This window comes from Carettochelys insculpta, chromosome 29, assembly GCF_033958435.1.
Source record: "Carettochelys insculpta isolate YL-2023 chromosome 29, ASM3395843v1, whole genome shotgun sequence".
Classification (NCBI taxonomy): domain Eukaryota; kingdom Metazoa; phylum Chordata; order Testudines; family Carettochelyidae; genus Carettochelys; species Carettochelys insculpta.
Window position 1 is genome coordinate 4460129 of NC_134165.1, and position 21376 is coordinate 4481504.

At 49.2% G+C, this 21376-nt stretch overlaps 1 protein-coding gene across 1 annotated transcript; it reads right to left on the minus strand.

Annotated features, from left to right (window-relative positions):
- Positions 1-5058: 5058 nt before the first annotated feature.
- LOC142003360 (C-type lectin domain family 4 member G-like) lies at positions 5059-18406 on the minus strand. Its single transcript, XM_074980247.1, has 9 exons — positions 18199-18406; positions 17331-17441; positions 16272-16361; positions 13571-13621; positions 12946-13035; positions 10388-10501; positions 6929-7080; positions 6077-6186; positions 5059-5241 (listed from the first exon to the last, which is right to left on the minus strand). Exons 1-9 carry the CDS (start codon positions 18290-18292, stop codon positions 5109-5111), a joined length of 945 nt encoding a protein of 314 aa, XP_074836348.1. The 5' UTR covers positions 18293-18406; the 3' UTR covers positions 5059-5108.
- Between the last annotated feature and the right edge of the window lie 2970 nt (positions 18407-21376).

The window sequence follows — 21376 nt, forward strand, 5'->3', positions numbered from 1 at the left end:
CAGATGGCTGGAGCAATGCATAGCCCTGTAGCAGATGTAGAGCTGAAGATGTAACACTTTTATTTTTAAGCATGCATTTATTTATTTTAGAAATCAGATGGTCATTGATGCAGCAAACCACTGTGTTGTGGAGAAGGGTCTAGAAGAGGATGCATCTGCACCCTGCTAATAATGTAGCACATTTGGCAAGTGCCAGTGAGCCACATCATGAGAACTGGTCTTGTCCTGCCCACACGAGCAAATGTCACGGGTTAAGAAGGAGGCTCCCTCTACTAGCTGTGAGCTGAAACGTAAGGACTGATCTCATCAGGCCCATCCACCTTCTGCAGCCATAGTTGTCCCAGTGCATTCTGGGACTCATTTCTCCGGTAGTTCCTGGGAGCAGGGTGTTGTGGGAAATGTCTTAACACAAAACACTGACCTGTGGGATGAGGTTCACTAGTGGGCACAGAGAAGAGGGCAGCTGCAGTTCTTGTATTAGTCCAGACTAACCTGAGCTCATGACTGCACCCCAGGCTTTACAGGCCAAAATTCAGATCCAGCCTGGCATGCTAATGTTCCCCAGCCCAGCCCCTTGGGTGGGCTCCTGCCTCCTGCGGCTCCCACAAGCTTCTCAAAGCATCCAGGGCCAGTGTGTGTTTCTCTGTGCCATGCGCCCCTGGGGGGAGTAGGCTCTATGCACTGCCCCCAGCACAATTCTTGCAGCTCCCACTGGCTGGTTTCTGGCCAGCTGGTGCTTCCTGGGCTGTGCTTGCAGGTGCAGGCAGCTCATGGAGCCCCCACCTGCCCTGGCGTGGGCAGTGCAGAAAGTGTCACATTCTGGCCCAAACAGCTGTCCACTTGGAGCAGCTTAGGGGCTGCAGCAGGCAGGGAGCCTGCCCGAGAGTACTGCTGGGCAGTTGGCTGAGCCTCTAAGTGCTTCCTGGCCAGAGCCTGCACTTGTTAACCCACCTCCACCTGCACAACAACTCGACCCAGGTTACAACCCAAAACCCTACACCTCCTCCTGCATCTCTGCTCCAGGTCACAACCCAAGCCCTCTGTGTCCCCTCATGCACTTCTGCCCCAGGTCACAACACAAACCCTCTGTGTCCCCTCATACACCCCTCCCACAAGTCACAACCCAAACCACTGTATCGCCTCCTGGCCCCCTCCCCCGGGTCAAAATCCACTTCTGCACCCACCCAAAGCCCCTCCCAGACCTCACACCCCTCTGGCATCCCAGTCTCCTACCCCAAGCTCCTTCCTGCACCCAATCTCCACCCCAGACCCTGCGCCACCTCCATTAATATAGAAAAGCGCAGCCCTTGACCACTGACTAAATTCTGGGAGTGGTCCCCTGTCAAAACTTATTGCCCACCCCTACCTTGGAAGCACCTAGGGATGCTTTGCAGGAGCCATGGCCCAGGGCATTCCAAACAAGGGCTACATACAGTGACTTTTCACCTGCTGTAGCTGCTATAGCTCCTAAAGCAATGCTGTAAATTTTGCCTTGTTCAGTCCTATTACATGTTCCTGCCTGATAGAACAAAGAGGTGTTCATGTATTCACCATCCTTTCTCTCAGGGGCTTACGGCCTAAACTCCACAACACATACACACTGAAGAGTTCAGCCACAGGGCCAGGGTCAGCACACTCACCCTGCTATAAATCTTGTGACAGTCCACCGAGTTCCAAGGTGTGACTCTGGAGCTGCACCAGTGCAACTGAGCTCAGAGGCTAGTCTGGAGGTCTTTCCTTAGCACCTACAGCACATCAAAGTTCCACTGCTCTGAGCCATAAAATGACATGCAAGGAATAACACACAGAGAGGGCGTCATTCTCATCCTATTACTATCGATGTAAATCATGAATAAGTCCACTACAGTCCCCAGGCCATATCCATAGCTGGTGTCAACGTACACACATACGTGGATCCATACCTACATATGCCCTCACACACGCATGTGCATACACTCTTGCACAATCATTTACACGCTCTCTCACTTTCACTCATACACCTCTGGTAAATGTGGTCAACCCACCCTTGTATCAGCCACTAAAAAAGAAACCCACACAGGCTGCCATGCTCCAGTAGAGGTGAGCTACGAATTTGCATGTGCTTCTGCTGCAAAAACATGACATTCACTCTCTCTTTTTCTAAAAATGCCAGGAACAGAACCTCCTCTCAAAGAGTTTGAAAGTAAATTGGCCGTTTGAAGAATACACAACGCAAGTAGCACAAAGACATGGGTGCAAAAGGAGACCATGTGTGAGAGAGATGATTGCTTTTGCAGGCCATATCTTCCGCTGGTGCAAATCCACACTGCATCGTTTCAAGTCGAAGGCGCTGTGTGACGATATGCCAAGGATATGGATGTGGCTGACTGACTTCAAGAAACACATCTGCTTCAGATCAGCAGGAGAGCTGTCCCCGCAACACCAGTTATTTTACTTTAGCCCTTTGGACTCCAGAACAGTGATGCTGAATCTAATTTACAGCAGATGGAGCTGCATCCCTACACCACTTACAAAATCACCCCTCCAGCAAGCAGTTGTTTAATCACAGAAGCACAGAAAACTAGAACTGGAAGGGACCCCAAGAGGTCAGCAAGTCCAGGCCCCTTCCTTCACAGCAGGACCAGTCATGATCTTTATCATCCCAGTTAGATGTTTATCTAACCTGCTCTTAAATATCTCTAGTGATGGAGATTCCAGAAACAACTAGGCAATTTATTCTAGTAATTAACTACTCTGACAGTTGGAAAATTTTTCCTAACGTCCAGCCTAAACCTCCCTTGCTGCAGTTTAAGCCCATTGCTTCTTGTCCTGGCCTCAGAGGCTAAGGAGAATAACTTTTCTTGCTCCTCCTTGTAACACCTTTTTAGGCACTTGAAAACTGCTATCATGTCCCCTCTCGGCCGTCTCTTTTCCAAACTAAACAAAACCAATTATTTTAATCTTCTCCAGGGGTCATAGTTTCTAGACCTTTAATCATGTTACTTGCATTCTCTGGAACCTTTCCAGTGTCTCCACATCTTTCCTAAAATGTGGAACCCTGAACTGGACCCAGTGCTCCAACTGAGGCCTGATCAGCACAGAGTAGAGAAGAAGAATCATTTCTCGTGTCTTGCTCCCAACACTCCTGCTAATGCAGCTCAGAATCATGTTTGGGTTTTTTGGTTTTGTAACAAGATCACACTGTTAATTCATACTCAGCTTGTGTTCCACTATGACCCTGAGATCCCTTTCTGAAGTACTTCTAAATAGGGAGTCTATGTGTATATATGTACATGTGAAATGTGTATATATGTGAAATATACATATATATGTATATGTGTATATATGTGAAATATATATATATATATATATATATATATATATATGTATGTATATGTGAAATATATGTATATGTGTGTATATGTATATGTGAGTATATGTGAAATTGATTGTTCCTCCCTAAGTGGAGTACAGTGAACTCTTTCACATCAAGCACCCCCAGGACCAGGAAGTTGCTGGATATTCAAATATTCTGGGCAATAGAGAGGTATAGCTAGCAATGCATAACACTGAAAAAAACAAGATCAGATATTGAGAAACAAATAAAAATGTAAGCAGAGTACTTTATTTACCAATAACAGTAGTACTGTACACTGTAAACTTATACTTTATTTATTTGTATTTACTTTCACAATACTGTACTTACGAAAAATGTAACTAAAATTTACTTATGGTTAAAATGCTGGTTATTTGAGAGGTCCGGCTGACAGAATGCTGGATATGAAAGAGTTTACTGTACTTTGCATTTCTCCTTATTGAACTTTATCCTATTTGCCCTGACCATTTCTCCAGTTTTTCCAGGTCTCTTGGAATTCTGACCCTACCCTCCAAAGCCCTTGCAACCCCTCCCATTCCCCAGCCAGCCTTGCTGTGCCAGTGGGGCACGGACCGCTGTCCCAGACACAAGCTACAAACATATTAAAGGTAGAAGAGGAAGACACAGACTTTATCTTGGAGATGCACAAGCAATGCAACTGTCTTCATGGGGAGCTTAGCGTGAACGTCTAATGTCAGAGCATCCCCCTGAAGCTGGAGTGATGTGACTTGGAAGCACAGAGAGTAGATGAATGACAAAAAGTTCTGGCTGAGGTCAGAGCCCCGTTGTGCCAGGTGCTGCACTGCCACCCAGAGCTTACAGGGTCAATACACAGGAGAGACAAACAAAGGGTGATTATCTCCATTGTAAAGAGAAGGAAACTGAGGCCCAGCTAGGTGAAGGGGACAGTGGCCCTGCTGGAACCGAGCCCAGGCCCCAGTCCTACGCTTTGCACAGCAGATCGTCCTTTCTCTCCGCAGAGACCCAGGGGCAGAGCAAGGCACATTGGGATGAAGGACGAAAAGGACGTTAGATTCTGATTTCACTCCACTCTCTGAAGCCAGCAGAGTGTTTCCCTTTGCAACAGGGCCCCTGAGCTCAGACTCTGTCCCAGTGCCAAGATAAGCAGCCTTGCAATGAGCTGCACCAGGCCAGGGATCTGCATCCTCTGGGAGAAAGGCAGGAGCCATATGTAATGCTAGAGCCCCAAGGGAAACAGCCCTGTCCTGGGCCACAGCTTGGGAGAGATCTGGACGGGATGGTCCAGTGCCAGTCAGTATCTCTACCTCTGCTTTCCAGGATCATGTCCCATTGACTGAGTCGCCACCAAGCATTCAGAGCTGCGATATGCCCACCTCAGATAGTCAGGAGCCAACTTAACCACCAGCATGACTCAAAAGAGCCCCAATAGGGTGAGTTCATGGTTTCATTCACTATTGTACTATCCCTATTTAAAAAAATAGGGCGGGAAACATCGTTATTTTGACAGCAAATAAGTTAGTAGATTAGTGAAAGTAGATAACTTAACTGGTTACCAGTTTCGTAAAGGCAACCTGATTGTTTCATAATTGAGACTGGTTATTAATTACATCACAGTGCATGAATGTCACATGCTGCAAAGAGCCACAGGAGACTGGCAGCTGCCCAGCAGCAGTCTCAGAATCACCAGTTTAGCAAGATGACGACTCTTGAGCAGTCCCACATGTACCCAGCTGCGAGAGCTCCCCTCCCGGGTAGGCGTTCAGGGACTCAGCTAGCACGGCCGTTCGCAGATCCAGAGCTCACTCACAGAGCAGGCAGCATCGTTCCACTTCCCGCTGAATTGCAGTGAGCCGCAGTCCTCCCCCTGAGGCCCAACATTGTTGGGTTCCCCTGGCGCCCAGAACCTGAGAAGGACACCAGAGCTCCATGGAATGTGAGTGAGGGTGGGCCTGGGCAGAAGACAGGGACAGATCTGTCTCTTCACTCCTCCATGTGGTGCCCTAGAGATCAGGGCCATGGCAGGTCAGGGACAGCCATGGAGTAGGGGGAAGATGGCCCAGCCACAGCTGTTCTCAGGCTGGAGGACATCAGTTTCCAGTCCATGCTACGGGTGTGGAAACTGAGGCGTAGAGCGGGAAGAGATGTGCCTCACAGCCTGCCACCAGAGCACACTGGTGGGGCTGAGACTATAACCCACGAGCCCTGATGTCTCATTCCCTCCTTCTAATCACTAGGCCTAATACCTAGTACCTAGGAGCTGGTACTAGAGCCCAGGAGTGCTGCCTCCTTGTCCTCTGCATTCTCTAGTGGTCCATGTTCCTGTTCTCCCCAGTTCTGCTCTGTGGCATGACATTCATAAGGTCCCATGGTAAAGCAGCTTTCTACTCCCAGGGAACATCCTGAGTCCAACGATGACATTAGCGTGGAGGCAGCAGCCATAGAGTAGCACAGCTTTCTCTCTGTTAATAACCATATTTATGTGCTTTAGCCACTAGAGGGAACCTTAGGGCCTTCTATCAAAACAAAAACTTAAAGTGCTACATGACTGCTTTTTGGTTTGACTGCAATATAGATGAACACGGGTACCTCTCTGTCACTATTCATAGGTCCCTCTAATATCAGTTGCATTGGTATCAATGCTCTGTCTGGCTCTTTAGTGGGACAGGTGATAAAGCAGAAAAAAAAGTGATCATAAGGGGCAGTTCTCTCTCCAAAGAGGCTGAACAAGGGGGCACTTGCCTGACAGACAGGGGGCTGCCGTCCAGCCAGCGCCACTCCCCTTCTGTCGCTGAGTCGCTGAGGCCCAGCCAGTACACTTCAGGCTCTATGGTGTAGCGTGACAAAAATGTCTACGTGGGAAAACAGGTGAAGAAGATAATCATAATCTGAAGCAGGAGGTGAGGACCGTGAGAGGGGATTCATGGGGCCTGTGTCAGTGGCCTGCAGAATCTGTAGCTGCTGATTCTCAGCCCTCCCCCTGTTTTTCCAACCCTTTCCATTAGGGCAGGCCAATGGATGGTCTGAATAGGAGAGGCAGACCCCTCAGAGAATGGACAGATGATATAGTAGATTGGTGCGGAGCTAGTCTACAGAAACTAAGCCGCTCCTCACTGGATAGGGAAAGAAGGAAGGAAATAGTGAGAGAGGCATCAGACACCAATGGGTGCTGAGACCACGGTTGTTGATGGTGATGATGAGGATGATGATGATAATGATGATGACACTACATTTCCCATGATGCACCAGGAACTCTCATGAGGCATCACTTCCTCTCTGGAAGAGGAGTGACTGTTATGTGTCATGGGACATGCAGAGTGACTGGGTAGCCTGACCGCTAAGGAAAAGGGGCATAAGGCAACCAAGCCATGTCCCACAAGGCATTAGTGCAGCACTTCCAAACTGAAATCTGTCTGTTTTCAGGCACAACTTGGCCATATAGAAATGTTTGCCATATTGTGATCTCAGTTATACTGATGTAAACGTGGAGCAACTCCAGATTCACCCTGCTGTAACAGCACAGAATCTGGATCCTTGTGCTGAATTCCTCTTATTCGCAATGTTCCACAAGAGGAATCTGAGTGGACAGCTTACCTGTTCCAGTCTGGTATTAACGATAACCAGATGAGACCCTTGGTCGATGCAGAACTGCTTAGCGTCCCACCAGGATTTAGCCAATGTTGAAAAGAAGTAGCAACTTTTCTCAAAAGGCTGCCAGCCAGGTGGGCATTTTATGCAGGTGAATTCTATGGGAAGTGAAATTAGGGGACAAACCTGCATTAGAGAGTTAAAATGCAGTCCCACTGAAGTGTAAAAACACATTCATGCTCCTTATGTTCCTTATTTATTTCTGACATTCTTACTGGGTTCAAGCAAATAATTTACTGTACGGAATTTGCATCTTCACTGAAATTAGAATATTTTTTCCTTCCACCAGCTGATGACAAGCAGTGAAAGAAATTCTAGAATGTATTCAGTATCTGGATTTCTTCACAAATTTCCCCATTAATTTTTCCTGCCCCCTCCTGAAAGCTTGTCAAATAGTTCATTGCAGGCATTCAAACTTTGCTACCACCCCCCTGTAAGGTAGTTTTATAAGTTATTTAAGCAGGATCTGAAGGAATGCTTACCTTGCAGCTTGCTGGAATGGAAGAGAAACCCTGGATGTGTCTATGCAAATATAGTTTGCTCCCATGTGCTAACGGATACAGTGGTGTTCCAACTATTGTCATCAATTTGGTTATTGTGGGACCACAAACGATGTTAATGCTAAACACCGGAATTGTTTTTGCAATTATTGTGGGAATACGGAAAGAACAGACTGTGTTTAGCCCATTTCAAAAGGAGAGAGACACTGTTAATTTAAATAACCTTGGAGGGACAAGGGACCCTTGCCAGAAGTCTGTGAAACTGAAAAAGAGGGGTAGGGGTGGGAGAGGCAGAGAAGAGTGCTGAGCTAGGACCAAGCCAGTAGGCTCCAAGTCTGAGCTGTTAGACTTGGTTCAACCTGTTTCTTCCTAGTGTTTAAAGACAGTGCTAAAACAGGCTCTTGGATAAATCGTTTTCATTATTTTAAATTTACTCTCGTGGATGCTGAAGACTTCTTGTGTCTGGTGTGTGCTTTGGGCCCAGAGCTGAAATCACGGAGCTTTGCCAGAGCCACATCCACCACTAGCTGGTGGAAATAGTAAGAAGTTGACCGGTGGGTGGCCAGTGAGAGCAGCAACATGGCTGGGAGGGGGGGCTGGTGAGAGTAGCACTGCAGCAGGGATGCAGTCAGTGGCCAGCTGGAGAGCAGTGAGCGGACAGAGAGCTAGTGAGTCCAGTCCAGTGAGTAAGATTCTGCTTTACCTGCCCTGCTCAGGATGAGAGGTGAAGTCTGTAGATGCAGCCCTGACCTTGACTAAGGGCAGCAACTATTAAAGAGGCGCAGAGAAAGGCTGGGCATGCGAAGGAGACATGTGGGTTGCTGGACATAAGAACCTGAGGGGAAAGGGCAGTGCCCAACCTTCTTGGGGTGGGACTTTTGCTCGTGGTTTTGTTTATGAGCCCTGTTTGTGGTGTTTTCCCAAATTAATGCCAAGTCCCTTGTATGAAAAGTTCCTTTTCTACACTCAGACTCTGTGCTTGTGAGCATGGAAGAATTTCCTCTCAGAGGCACCCAGGGGTGGTGTGTGAATTTCCCAGATTATTGAGTGGGGGCTTGAGTCAGTTATGTGCTGGATGGATGGGGAGGAACACTAGAAAATGAACCTGGCCCTGGCAGCTGCTGGCTCCCCCAACAGAAGTGTTGCAGTTACGTGACATTGTCACCATCTGACATGAGGTCACAGATGGTAGGACTGGGTAGGTCAGTTTCCCATTGAAAAATAAATCCGTGATTTCATATTTTCCTAGTTCAAAATGTTGATTTTGCTTTATGCATCCACTTCCTCTCCCCTCCCCCTGCCACACCTACCCTTCCAGGCCCTTTTCCCCAAAGTATCACAGCCTGGGAAAACCACCACAGCTTGTCCTCAGGACTGCATACTGCTGACCTGCTTGGGAAGGAAACTTGCAAGCTGATGTGTGACAGCACCATCTGGTAGTTGCTGCCACACATATTGTATCCATCCCATTGGGCTGCATTATGTATTTAGCCCAGAGGTTCCCGGGACCCAAACATGGGTTGCAATTAGATTTGGTAAGGATTGTGGGCTGGGCAGCTCTGATCCACATATGGCTCTGCCAGTGCTCACTCCTCTGGCTTCCAGTCCCTGCCCTGCCTTGCTGTGCTGAAAGGAAACTCAATTTAATTGGCTTAACAGCTAGCAAGAGGGATCCAGCCATTAAACCAAATAAATTGAGTCCCATTTCAGCACAGCAGGGCAGGGAACTGCCCACACTGCAGGTGGGGGAAGGGAGTAGGAGGGCCAGGGGGACCCATGCAGAGGAGGCAGCAGCGGTGGCCCAGTCAAGGAGCAGCAGGGGGCAGTGGCAGCACATGGAACTCATATGAGATGTGGGGACAGGGGAGGCTGAGAGGGCTTTAAGCCTGGGGACAGTGGGTGGCAGCAGCTGAGAGCTGGCCAGGGTTCCATGCCCCAGCTGGCTCCCAGCTGCAGGACTGCCAGAGCTCCCCCATGCCCCCACAGTTTTTGGAAATCTTATGCAGGACAGGCAGCCCTGGCTGGGGATCCCATGGCTGAGGCTGCCTCTCCTGCGTAAGTTTTCCAAATATCTGGCAACCCCTAGCTGAGACAGGTTTGAGCATGGGGGTGAGATGGGGAGGGGGTTGAGAAGGGTTTAAGTCGAGGTGTGTGCACATTTTTCCCTGGGGAGAACCTCCCCACACAGTTTTGAATTGCCTTGGGTCACAAAGTCTTCCTCAATTGTCAAAATGGGTCCCCATCCAGAAAAGGTTTGGAACCGCTGATTTAGCCAAATAGAGCCAAGATCATCAGCTGTGCCATTTCCATTGGGTGGCAGGCAGGGAACAGAGTCTTGCTCCCAGAATCTCTGGCTGGTTCTACATACCCTCTGGAGCCTAAGGCACAGAACCAATCAGAGCCAGACAGGAGGGTGGCATGGGAGACATCTGGGCTGGGCATGGGTGGATTAAGAATGAGTGGGGCCCTAGGACAACATAGTGACAAGCTCACCCACACCCAATACATTAAAATATTAATGTGATGTCGTTATTTACGCTGTAAAATCTATTCGTGATTATTTTTACTCATGATGCAAAATAAAATGAAACAGTTTTAAAATAGGAGTGACATGACACATTTCTTTTGCTCCATTAAAATGAATTGTTTAACCAAAATGGAGTTATGGAGCCTTGGGGCCCCTCACACCTAGGGGCCCCTTTTGCCCTTATGTTAATCTGCCACTGGGGCTAGGCTCTCAGCTAATGGGGACTTCCAGCTGGGGAGATGTGGTCAGTTTCGTTGCCAGGGGAGCTACACAGGCCAGAGGCCAAATAAGAGCATGAAAGTGTTGGCTTTCAGTGACTCCTGGTGTGTGAGATTAAAACCGTCATTGGTGCCACAGCCCCGCCTGGTGCCCCCTTACCCATGATGTTCCGTAACTCCTCCTGCGCTCTGCTCAAGGCCTCCTGGAATATGTCACTGTCCCTTTTCATCTCTGTCAGCTCCTTCAACATGCTGTGTGTCAGGTTCTTTATCTCTGTCAGGGCAGCAGAGAGGAGAAAAATGCCACCGGAATCAACAGGTGGATATTTCTGGCCAGGCTCAGACTAAAAGTTGCTGGAACTAGGGGTGCAGAGGTGTTGTTCTACCCAGTGACTAGAAGTGCTTTCCTTTCAATACAGGGTTTACAGCATGGTTCAGTGGCTCTCAACCCCAGCCCCAATTCTCCCCATGTAAAATTTGTTGCAGCCCCTCCACTAAGACCTTTCTTCACAGCAGCTGGAAATTTCTACCTATGGCCATCCATCTGCAAGCAGACTGTCTGTTCCTACTCACAGCCTTCTATCCAGCTATGCTCTTCTACCGGAGTCCAGCATGGTATTAGCTGAGCCTCTCTGCTATCCCCAGCTCATTGACTTTCCTAGAACCCAACTAAATGTTGTATTCAGTGAGGGAATTTTTCACTTGAGTAGCCCCACAATCAGCTAGCCACACTCTGCTTTGGGCAGGGGGTTGGACTTGCTGACCACCTGAGGTCCCTTCCAGCCCTAGGATTCTATGATTATCTTCTGCATCGTGAGGATCTTTATGAAGGTGTATATGCATAGTTACAGCATGGACTTCTGCAAAGTTACACCAGCATAGCCACAATCAGAATCTGCCTCATGTTTACACAGGCTGGGTCTGGTAGGAGAAAGACTGAGAATTCCCAAATTCCTTCTGCAGGCCATGGAAGCTGTGAGCTCTCAACAGCAATGATTTAATCAGAGCCCCACAAGCTCCATCTCTCCAGCCCTCCACTCCCATGTTCTAGAGGGCATAAAATGCAGAAAAGCACTGCAACATAGAGCCAACAATCGTCAACCTTTCTTCATTTGTTGAACTCCTAAACTTTAGAACGGAGGTGTGAATCCCATAGGAAATATTAGATATAGTCTGCAGACTGAAAACTGTACTCTGCACTTGTGTGTTATCTTTGATAGACCCAGGGTTGCTGGGTACAAAAGTTTGGTTGAGAGAAGACATACCAGGAGGGGATGGATAGTTTTCTGTTTCCTGAATAAACTGCCAGAGACTGCTGCCATGTTGTCAGAACAGGCACCTGAGGTTAACTGAGCAATTTCATGATGCAGCAGGCTAATGAGGCACCTATAAAGCCAATTAAGGCCTGCTGGGTTACTTTAAAGGGCTTCCCCTCAGGTCAGTGGGGGAAAGGAGAAGAGTGAAGGACTGACAGAAGGAAATGCATTTCTGGAGGGCTAAGGAAAGTGTGTCTGTGTTAAAGAAGAAAGATTTGCTTAGGTAGCAGGGAGTCGGTACTAGGGGAGCATTTGGGGAAACGGCCCAGGGGAAAGTCTGCTGTATTGGGAATAGGAGGAAAACCCCATCAGCTGTCACTACCTAGAGTCCCTGGACCAGAAACCCAGGGTAGTGGGTGAGCCTGGGTTTCCCCCCATCCTTCCCAACACCACAAAGTCTGCTCCTGGGAAGGGAGACCAGGATTCTGGAGGGCTTTCACCCCAGACCTTTGACAGTGCCAGTGATGAGGATGACTCAGGCAGCTGTGACCCTGGCCTCTAGAAAAAGGTATGAGGCCCTGTGGAGGGTCACAGTGAGCCTCTGAGGCATCCAATGACTACCCAGAAGCACAGGACCCACAGGGCACAACCAGAGCATTGCCCCATATTCCACCCAGCAAACAGCACATAGAGCTGTTCCACACACAGCTGCCATCTTGGGCAACAACTTGGAGACTGAACTGGGTTCCCTGCAGAGCTATGGAGGGGAACTAGCGCAGCTTGAGCTAAAGCTACTCAGCCACTTCTTGAACCAGCACAGAGGGGGAACCCATCACAACTGCTCCCCAATGGGTCACACCTGCATAAGTGCTGGATGTGGGCTTTCAGATCCAACATTCTGCTACTACATGAATTGAGCTGAGGATAAAACCTGGGGAGGGACCACAGGAGCAGGATGTCTCTGATCACAAAGTAAAATGAGATGATCGGTGTACGGCTCCTTGCACCATTCTCACACCCAGTGGTGCAGGAACACTTCAATAGTGGGGGTGTTTAAAGCAAGCCCCTTTATCCCCGTCTTCCCTGCCCCAAACAAGTGCTGGGCACAGGGATAGGTGTGGAGACCCAGGGCTGGCCCCTGGGAACCACCAGTGGGAATGGGAAAACAGCACCCAGGACCCCAAGCAGCACCAGGAAAGGGGCACAGAGCTAGTGGTAAGGAAGTGGGGACTGAGGCGCAGGCCCAGCAGCAGGGATCCCAGGCAGGTACCCTGGATAAAGCTTGAGGGTGCTGCTGCACTGCGTGCACCTCTAGTCTCCATGTTTCTGCTCACACTTCCCCTTTCTCATCCTCCATCTCGGTCCATTGCAGCATGACCTCCAGCTGGGAAGAGCTTACCCAGGAGTCCCTCCAGATGGCAGAAGCAGTGCTCAGACTTTGGAAGAAAAGACTTTTTCTTACCCACAACATCCTTGAGAGCCAACAGGTCTTTTGTGTTATCAGCCTGGATCTCCTCAGTCCCCAGCCTAACCCCAGCCAGCTCCTCAGACGCTGCAAACAACAAGGGGTTGGAAACAACTGCTCCTAAGTGCTCCCAAGTCATGCCAGTGTCATGCCCACCTCTGCACTGCAGGGGCATCCTCCCAGCATCGACCAATCTCCCCAAGTTTTGTTCCCAGCAGGCACCCAGGTCAGTTTACCATGTCTGGTGAAGTCTCGCTTCATGCCGAAGGGAGAGCCCCTACCCGAGTGCCCCAGCAACGCTTGGTGGTGCCAGCCCCCCGATTTCATCACATCTTATGGCATTTGGTGTTTCCTAGCGCCTCAACTCCTGGATATCTGCAGGCACGACTTTTGGTTTTCACTGAAAAAAATTAAATTCTGCCTCTCTTGCTAGCAGAGAACAGCTTAAAACTGTGACCCTAAAGGCTCTGAAATCAGAACACCAATAAATAAGCCCCACCTTATGGTATTTTTAGTTTTAAGCCAGTCCCCTGGGTCTGACTCATGATTTTTGAGTGCCACGGTTGGCAGCACAGCAGAACAGTCTTTGCCGAACCTCTGGAGAAAGCTCAGCAGAACGTACCATTGAGAAGTTGATTGCTAAAGATGCTGAATTCTTTGGACATCTTCGACTCTAAAGGAAGATGAGAGAATGGAGAGTTTCGCTGTGAAATAACATAGTCCTGCTGCTGCTCCAGCCCCATACTCCACCCCTCGTGCACACAACCCATCACTCAGGGTGTATGAAATTGTGGAGCAAGGGCAGGCGTTGGTGAGACGCTGTATAGGTTTCACTTAGAGCTAGTAGTGATTTGCATTATGGTGCTGCCTACATGCCCCACTTGAGATCAGGGCTGCCTGGTGCCAGCTGCCCCACAAAACCCCCAGCTGAGATTGTGACACTGTTGCTCTGGGCACTGCACAGGCATAGAGTGAGAGATAGTTACAATGCAAATGGATCAGAAATGTTACCCATTTTGCAGCTTGAAAAACTGAGGCCCAGAGAGCTGCAGTGACTCTTCAAAGGTCACACAGAGAGTCAGCAGCAAAAGTGGGAACTGATGCCAGATCTTGTGGATTCCTGCTGATGCCACAAAACCAGACAACCTTTACTCAGGTGGGGCTCCAAACCCCTTTCAGAGCAGCAGGGTAACTGGGCCATGCTCCCTGCCTGTGACGTGCTACACAACCACACCTATGCCAGGCTCCTTGCGGTGTTTAGCGTCCCCAGGCAAATCAGCAAATTAACAGCGGTGTTTATTCAGAGACACCCACTGACTGCCCCACACAGAGGGACTGTGATGGAAGGAGTAGATTCAACCCAAGACTGCACTGAGACAATCTGAGGCTATCAGGCACTCCCCAGCATGGGGGCTGCTCTTTTCCCAGCCCCAGTGCAACAGTCCCAGTCCTCAGTGGGTTGGCAGTGACCATCGGCTGGGTGAATGGGGGCCCCTCCCCATACCCTGCTCAGATTCCTGCTTCCTAATTTCATTTTGGCTTGGTGCTGAAGAAGACAATTCTTGGTCCCCTCTCACTCAAGCAGTGGGTATTTATGGGGGCCCGACACAGCCGCTTACTCCTGGGTCAGTCCAGTTCCACCAATACTAAAGCCCCCGCAGCAGCAGAACACTTACAGCCAATGAAATGCTGGCACAAACAAGTATCAGAGAGGTCGCTGTATTAGTCTGTATCCACAAAAACAGCAAGAAGTCCTGTGACACCTTACAGACTAATAGGTTTTTAGGAGCATAAACTTTTGTGGGCAAAGACACAGTTCATCAGATGCATTCACCGGCCATCACGTACATCCCCAAGCTAAAACCTCTCCAGTGCATCGTTAGTGATCTACAACCCATCCTGGACAATGAGCTTTCACTCTCACAGACCGTGGGAGGCAGGCCTGTCCTCGCCTACAGACAGCCCGCCAACCTGAAACAAATGCTCACCAGCAACTATAGACAACATCACAGTAATTCTAAACCCGGAACCAATCCCTGCAACAAACTTCAGTGCCAGCTCTTATCACATATCTACACCAGCAATATCATCACAGGACCTAACCACATCAACCATACCATCAAGGGCTCTTTCACCTGCATATCTACTAATACAATATTTGCCGTAATGTGCCAGCAATGCCCCACCGCAAAATACATTGGCCAAACTGGACAGTCTCTACATAAAAGAATACATGGACATAGATCAGCTATCAGGAAAGGTAACATACAAAAGCCTGTAAGAGAACACTTCAATCTCCCTGGACACTCAGTAATAAATTTAAAAAGTAGCCATCCTACACCAAAAAAAAAAAAAAAAATTCAAAAACAGACTCAAAAGAGAAACCGCAGAGATGCAATTCATTTGCAAATTTGACACCATCAGCCAAGGATTGAACAGAGACTGTGTGTGTCTGGCCAATTACAAAAGCAGTTTCTCCACTTTTAAGCCGCGTCTACACGTGCCGCCTACTTCGAAGTAGCTGCGCCAACTTCGAAATAGCGCCCATCACGTCTACATGTGGTGGGCGCTATTTCAAAGTTGACATCGACGTAAGGCGGCGAGACGTCGAAGTCGCTAACCTCATGAGGAGATGGGAATAGCGCCCTACTTCGACGTTGAATGTCGAAGTAGGGCATGTGTAGCCGATGTGCATCCCACAACATCGAAATAGCGGGGTCCGCCATGGCGGCCATCAGCTGAGGGGTTGAGAGACGCTCTCTCCAGCCCCTGAGCTCGATGGTCGCCACGTGCAGCGGCCCCTTAAAGGTCCCCGCCCCCTGCGTTCCTGTGCAGGAAGCTGAGAGAGCATGCAGGTGGCAGCACAGCCACACGGCCACCCTGCACGCCCCTCTGCAACCCACAGACACCCCCCCCCCGCTGCGATGGCTGCCCGCCAGCCCCCCAAGTGACCCCAGGGCACCCCCCCGCAAGGGGAGTCAGGGCTCCCAGGCTGGCAGCCAGCCTGAGAAGAGGCAGCGGGGCCCCTCCTGGACGGAGGCCGAGCTTTGGGACCTGCTGGTGCTCTGGGGTGAGAAGGAGGTGCTCCAGGTAATGGGGAGCAAGAGGCGGAACGCCAAAGGGCAAGGTGCGTGGGGCAGGGGTTGTGACCCCCAGGGTGACATGCCTGCCTTAAAGAAACCTGAGATGATAGCAGCAGCTCACAAGCACCAGCCTTGCAAATGACACCATGAGCCTGACTTTCCTCTTCTTTGAGGTGGAAGAACCCAAAAAATATCTGCCACGATGGAAAAGCAATAGAAAAATTTCATTTATCCTCTCACCTAGATAGTTCTGCAGATATGACAGGTTTATCTTGGAATCAGTTCTGATCATCTCTTGATCCAGCTGGGCTTCAGTGAGACCCTGAGACACTGTAAACATGAGACCTCTGGATAGCACAGTCACATTTATGAGCAGAGCAAACCTGTATCTATGGGATGTCAGTGCAGTTGTAATGTGCACTTTCCTCCAAGCTACCATCCAAGACTTCTGATGTCTGTTAGCTGTCACCAGCCATGATCCTCTGCTACATGAACCCTGTGCTCAGTGCAAGTATTCATGATTCTGGGCACCAGCCCCGTCCTCTGTACAACGTAGAGCCTCACTGGGGTTGCTCTATGTTACACTGAGCTGCCAGTGGTCCCAGGATCTGCAGTGTAGCTGTTGCTGCTACTTACAGGCACAGAATGTAACTGGAGAGCTCAATGGGGCATAGCAGAGCTCCGAGTCAAAGGGTTCAGCCTTGCCATAGCACTGCAGGATTCTGACCGCCATTCAGAGCAGAAAGCTGACCACTGCCACTAGAAGCCTGCCCCAGTTTGTGTGTGGTTATCTGACAGGAAGATAAGCAGAAAAGGAGTGCTTTTGTTTGGCCCAAGCTCTCCTGCTAATGTACCAGAGTCAACTGTAGCCATACACTTGTGTTATGAATATGCTGCATTGCTCTGAATTCCAGACTTTCCTTCTCTGCTAGAGAGAACTTCAGTCAGCCCTGGCCCCAGCTCTTGGTGTAAATTTCACAACTTTAAAATGGCACCACAAACATGGCTCCATGTTGTCTTTCGGTGGGATTTTTCTGAGATTTAGGAGCACAAGCACAATGGAAATATTGGGGCGTTATGCTCAGGACAACTCCTTTGAACTCTCTGGTCATCGGAACTCAGAGATGAGTGACAGTTACCTAGGGACAACTCTGCTCCATAATTAAGGTTTCCACAGAGCCTCCAATGCTCTGAACATATTTGTGAGCCACTGCTCAAATCCACCAAAAACTAGTCAGAGCTGCCTCACTCTGGGCAGGCAAAGTCTGAGGCCAAGGTAGAAATGAACAGAAGACTCACATTTCCCGAGCCTCACCACGATCAGAGCTGTGGTCGCCACAAAGCAAATCATCAGCAGGGCTAACAGGATCACAACGGCTTTCCCTTGGGTGGAGTTGGAGAGGCAAAGACCTGTGGGGAATAACACTGGTTAGATCTCTCAGTGGAGGATCACTTCCTCCTAACAGTCCATGGGTGTGGGAGATGCCAGGCAGGGAACATGGTTCTCTGGAAGAGAAGGTGGCTGGACAGAGGGAGGGGAGACAGTCCCTGTATGGTATATATCTGAAGGTGGTTCTCAGCCTTCCCTGTGTTGCATATTCCATGTTGGGAATCTCTCACCCATATGGCAATATCGGAAGGGCAAGGTGCGTGGGGCAGGGGTTGTGACCCCCAGGGTGACATGCCTGCCTTAAAGAAACCTGAGATGATAGCAGCAGCTCACAAGACCAGTTTCATCCCTGAAATAGCAACACTCTGAACACTGCAATTACTTAGGGACAAGGTTCCCTCTAAATTTTTCATTCACGTGTGAAATTAATTTTGCTATGTGCAGAGGCGCACCACCAGTAGAAACACACACTTCCAGCTGTGGGTATGCTGTTTGTCAGCTGTGCAGCACCCGAGTCTCTCCTAGGTGGGCTCCCAAGTGCTCATCTTACAGGTAACACGGCTCAGGGAGGAGTTTGTCCCATGAAAACAAAGGCGTTTATATGGATGATGGGAATAGCCAGACTTAACCAAGAACTAAGCAAGAAAGAGAGAGAAATCGTATTGATTGTGGGCATCGGACGACCTCAAATGAGCAAAGCCAGGAGTCATACACGGGCCTCCTAAGTCCTGGGGCAGCTCCATAACCACAAATCCACCCTTCCTCAGGCCTGCTCACCTTTATCTCCTCTCCCTCTGCTGCTTTCTCCTGGCACAGACAGATCCACCTGCTCCGTGTTTTCCCATTTGTAGTAGCAGCTGTCCGGCTGCATGGCTGCAGAGGTCTCTGTTCTGCTCCTGGCTGTTAGTGCAGTTTATATTGACAGGAGCTGTCATCACGTTTTTCTGTGGGAACAGAATCCTGTGCCTACACTTCCCATTCTCAACTGGTGTGGCAAAACGTTTCCTCTCCAGGTCAGTGAAGAATCAAAGAATCTCTGTGGTTGCAGTTTGTGGTCATTGGATTTCTAGGCTCTCTAATTGCCAGTATCCTGTTGACTCATTCTTCTAAGTGCAAGCTTTTACATTTGATCCCACAAGGGCAAATGAGCATTTGGAGAAGAATGGGGACATTAAATAAATAAAATCCAATAAGCCTATAAGGTGCCACAGGACTTCTCATTGTTTTTAAGGAGACATTCTGCACCAACCTGGACACCCCAGGATCTGCTAGATCAGATAATCTCCTGTGGACATTTCACTGTTTGTGAGAACATGTACCAGGGACTGTAGAACAACAGAGCTGGCTACACCAATTTTAACCCTGCTAGGGGCTTCCCTACACAGACTACATAGGTTCAATGTACACTCCCTAAGCAGAGCTAAAGATCATCCCACTGATGTAACCAATATCACAGTTCTCTGGTGAGGGGCACATGGAATGAGTCTATAGACAGTCTAGCCAAGCAGGGAAAAGTAGCCAGATTCCTTCCCTTCCACTTGTAATTCTGTGGGGGAGAAGCCCTCAGGAGGAAGGATGTGCAATAAAAGCAGGATCCATGACCAGCTGTTTCCTCAAAGTGACTCCATGGAGACAGCAGCTCAGCATTTCACTGGTAACTCCACATGTTGTTGCTCACGCCAGCACAAAATCCACACAGTCAGCGATTACACCATTCCAATGATGGTCAGGAGTTGACCCCATCAAATTCACAGGCATAAAGATCAAGTCACAGACCATGAAATCATGTCTCTCCCACGATATCTGGCCATTGTAGAGGGGTTGCTGAATTGCCACCCTTACTGCTAAATCTACATTGCTGCCAGCAGCCTCCTCCAGCCAGGAGAAGTTCCTGAAAGTGGGAATGGGGAGCCCAGTGCCTGGTAGGAACCCTCAGCTGGGGCGTTCTCATCCTTGCCCCTTCCTAACTCCCAACTAGTTAACACACGTTGCAGCACTGGTAAATAAACAGGTCACTTTCCCAGTCTCTACCAACAATGCAAGGAAGACAAATCCAATACCCAGGAGCCGCGCAGAACCACACTGATATCTAAGGGACCAGTAATCACCAGGAGATCAACAACACAGGAACCACCAGGAGACATCAGTTAAGATAACAGCAAGAATTAGAGTCAGGTAGGCATCAGGAGCTGGTACTGGGTTATCTCCTTCTATCATGATCCTCTTAGGTGGACTGCGGGGGAAGCTCAAACACAGCTGCCATCAGAGTGGCCAGCATCCTATATAGGGCTCAGAGTCTTTATGTACCCTAGCGCTGGTAGGCAGCCTTCTTCGGTCAGGTGACCCTTCCCATCTTGGCTACGTCTACACGTGCACGATACATCGAAATAGCTAATTTCGAAGTAGCGACATCGAAATAGCCTATTTCGATGAATAACGTCTACACGTCCTCCAGGGCTGGCAACGTCGATGTTCAACTTCGACGTTGCTCAGCCCAACATCGAAATAGGCGCTGCGAGGGAACGTCTACACGCCAAAGTAGCACACATCGAAATAAGGGAGCCAGGCACAGCTTCAGACAGGGTCACGGGGTGGACTCAACAGCAAGTCGCTCCCTTAAAGGGCCCCTCCCAGACACACTTTCATTAAACAGTGCAAGATACACAGAGCTAACAACTAGTTGCAGACCCTGTATATGCAGCACGGACCCCCAGCTGCAGCAGCAGCAGCCAGAAGCCCTGGCCTAAGGGCTGCTGCACACGGTGACCACAGAGCCCCGCAAGGGCTGGAGAGAGAGTATCTCTCAACCCCCCAGCTGATGGCCGCCATGGAGGACCCCGCTATTTCGATGTTGCGGGACGCGGATCGTCTACACGTCCCTACTTCGATGTTGAACGTCGAAGTAGGGCGCTATTCCCATCCCCTCATGGGGTTAGCGACTTCGACGTCTCGCCACCTAATGTCGATTTCAACTTCGAAATAGCGCCCAACACGTGTAGCCGCGACGGGCGCTATTTCGAAGTTACTGCCGCTACTTCGAAGTAGCGTGCACGTGTAGACGCAGCTCTTAAGTTTCCTGAAACTGTTCCTGTTTCGAAGCTGTGTTCAGGACAAGACCTGCAAGGAGAGGGACCTACAGGGATGGTAAATAACAAAATAAATAATTGGAATACTTGGAAAGATCTGCGATTTCATCCATGCAGATAGTTTCGCCACTGATGCAGAGCACAGCTGTTTCACACCCTCCTCTTTTCTGCAACTCTCATCCACATCCTTCCATGAATGCTACATAAAGGATCCAACCAATGTGCTGGCAAGTGAATTCCAAAACACATGTACCAAGAGCTGCTGTTAAACAACCAGCAAACATGTGCATGCCAAAAAGCTTATGGTTACCAGCACTGGACATAAGAGGAGCGTGCAATCAAACCACTTACAGGCCACGTCTACACTAGAAATTAAAGTCCCTCTCAGCAATTGTGTAGCTAGAATCAGCTTATCTACGATTGACTTACCTGGCCGTCCTCACAGAGGGAGGTTGATGGGACATTGGGACATTACTACTCAGGATATTGAGGAGTACAGGGAGTTGACTGTTGACCCCAGATAGTTTGGTTTCATGCAGCCCTACTAAGCATGCAAAATCAAACGCTATAAAATTGACCCTGACCAGATCAATTTTCTGTGTAGTAAAGACATACTCTCAGTATCAGGCCTCAGATTGACCTGAGTGGGGCTCTTTTTGCAAGGAGCCACATCCCTTTAGGATTTGCCTTGAATTGAAGTCAAATTGAATTAAGGTGGACAGTTCTGGAATATGGCACATGTCTGACTCCAGGCAATAGTGATTGGCTGTGGCCTGCTGCAGAAGGGAATAGAGTCCTTTTGTTTATTTTCTTAATCCTGTCTGTTGTAACTAGTTCTGTTTGTGCATTAAAATAAGTATGGCCTGATT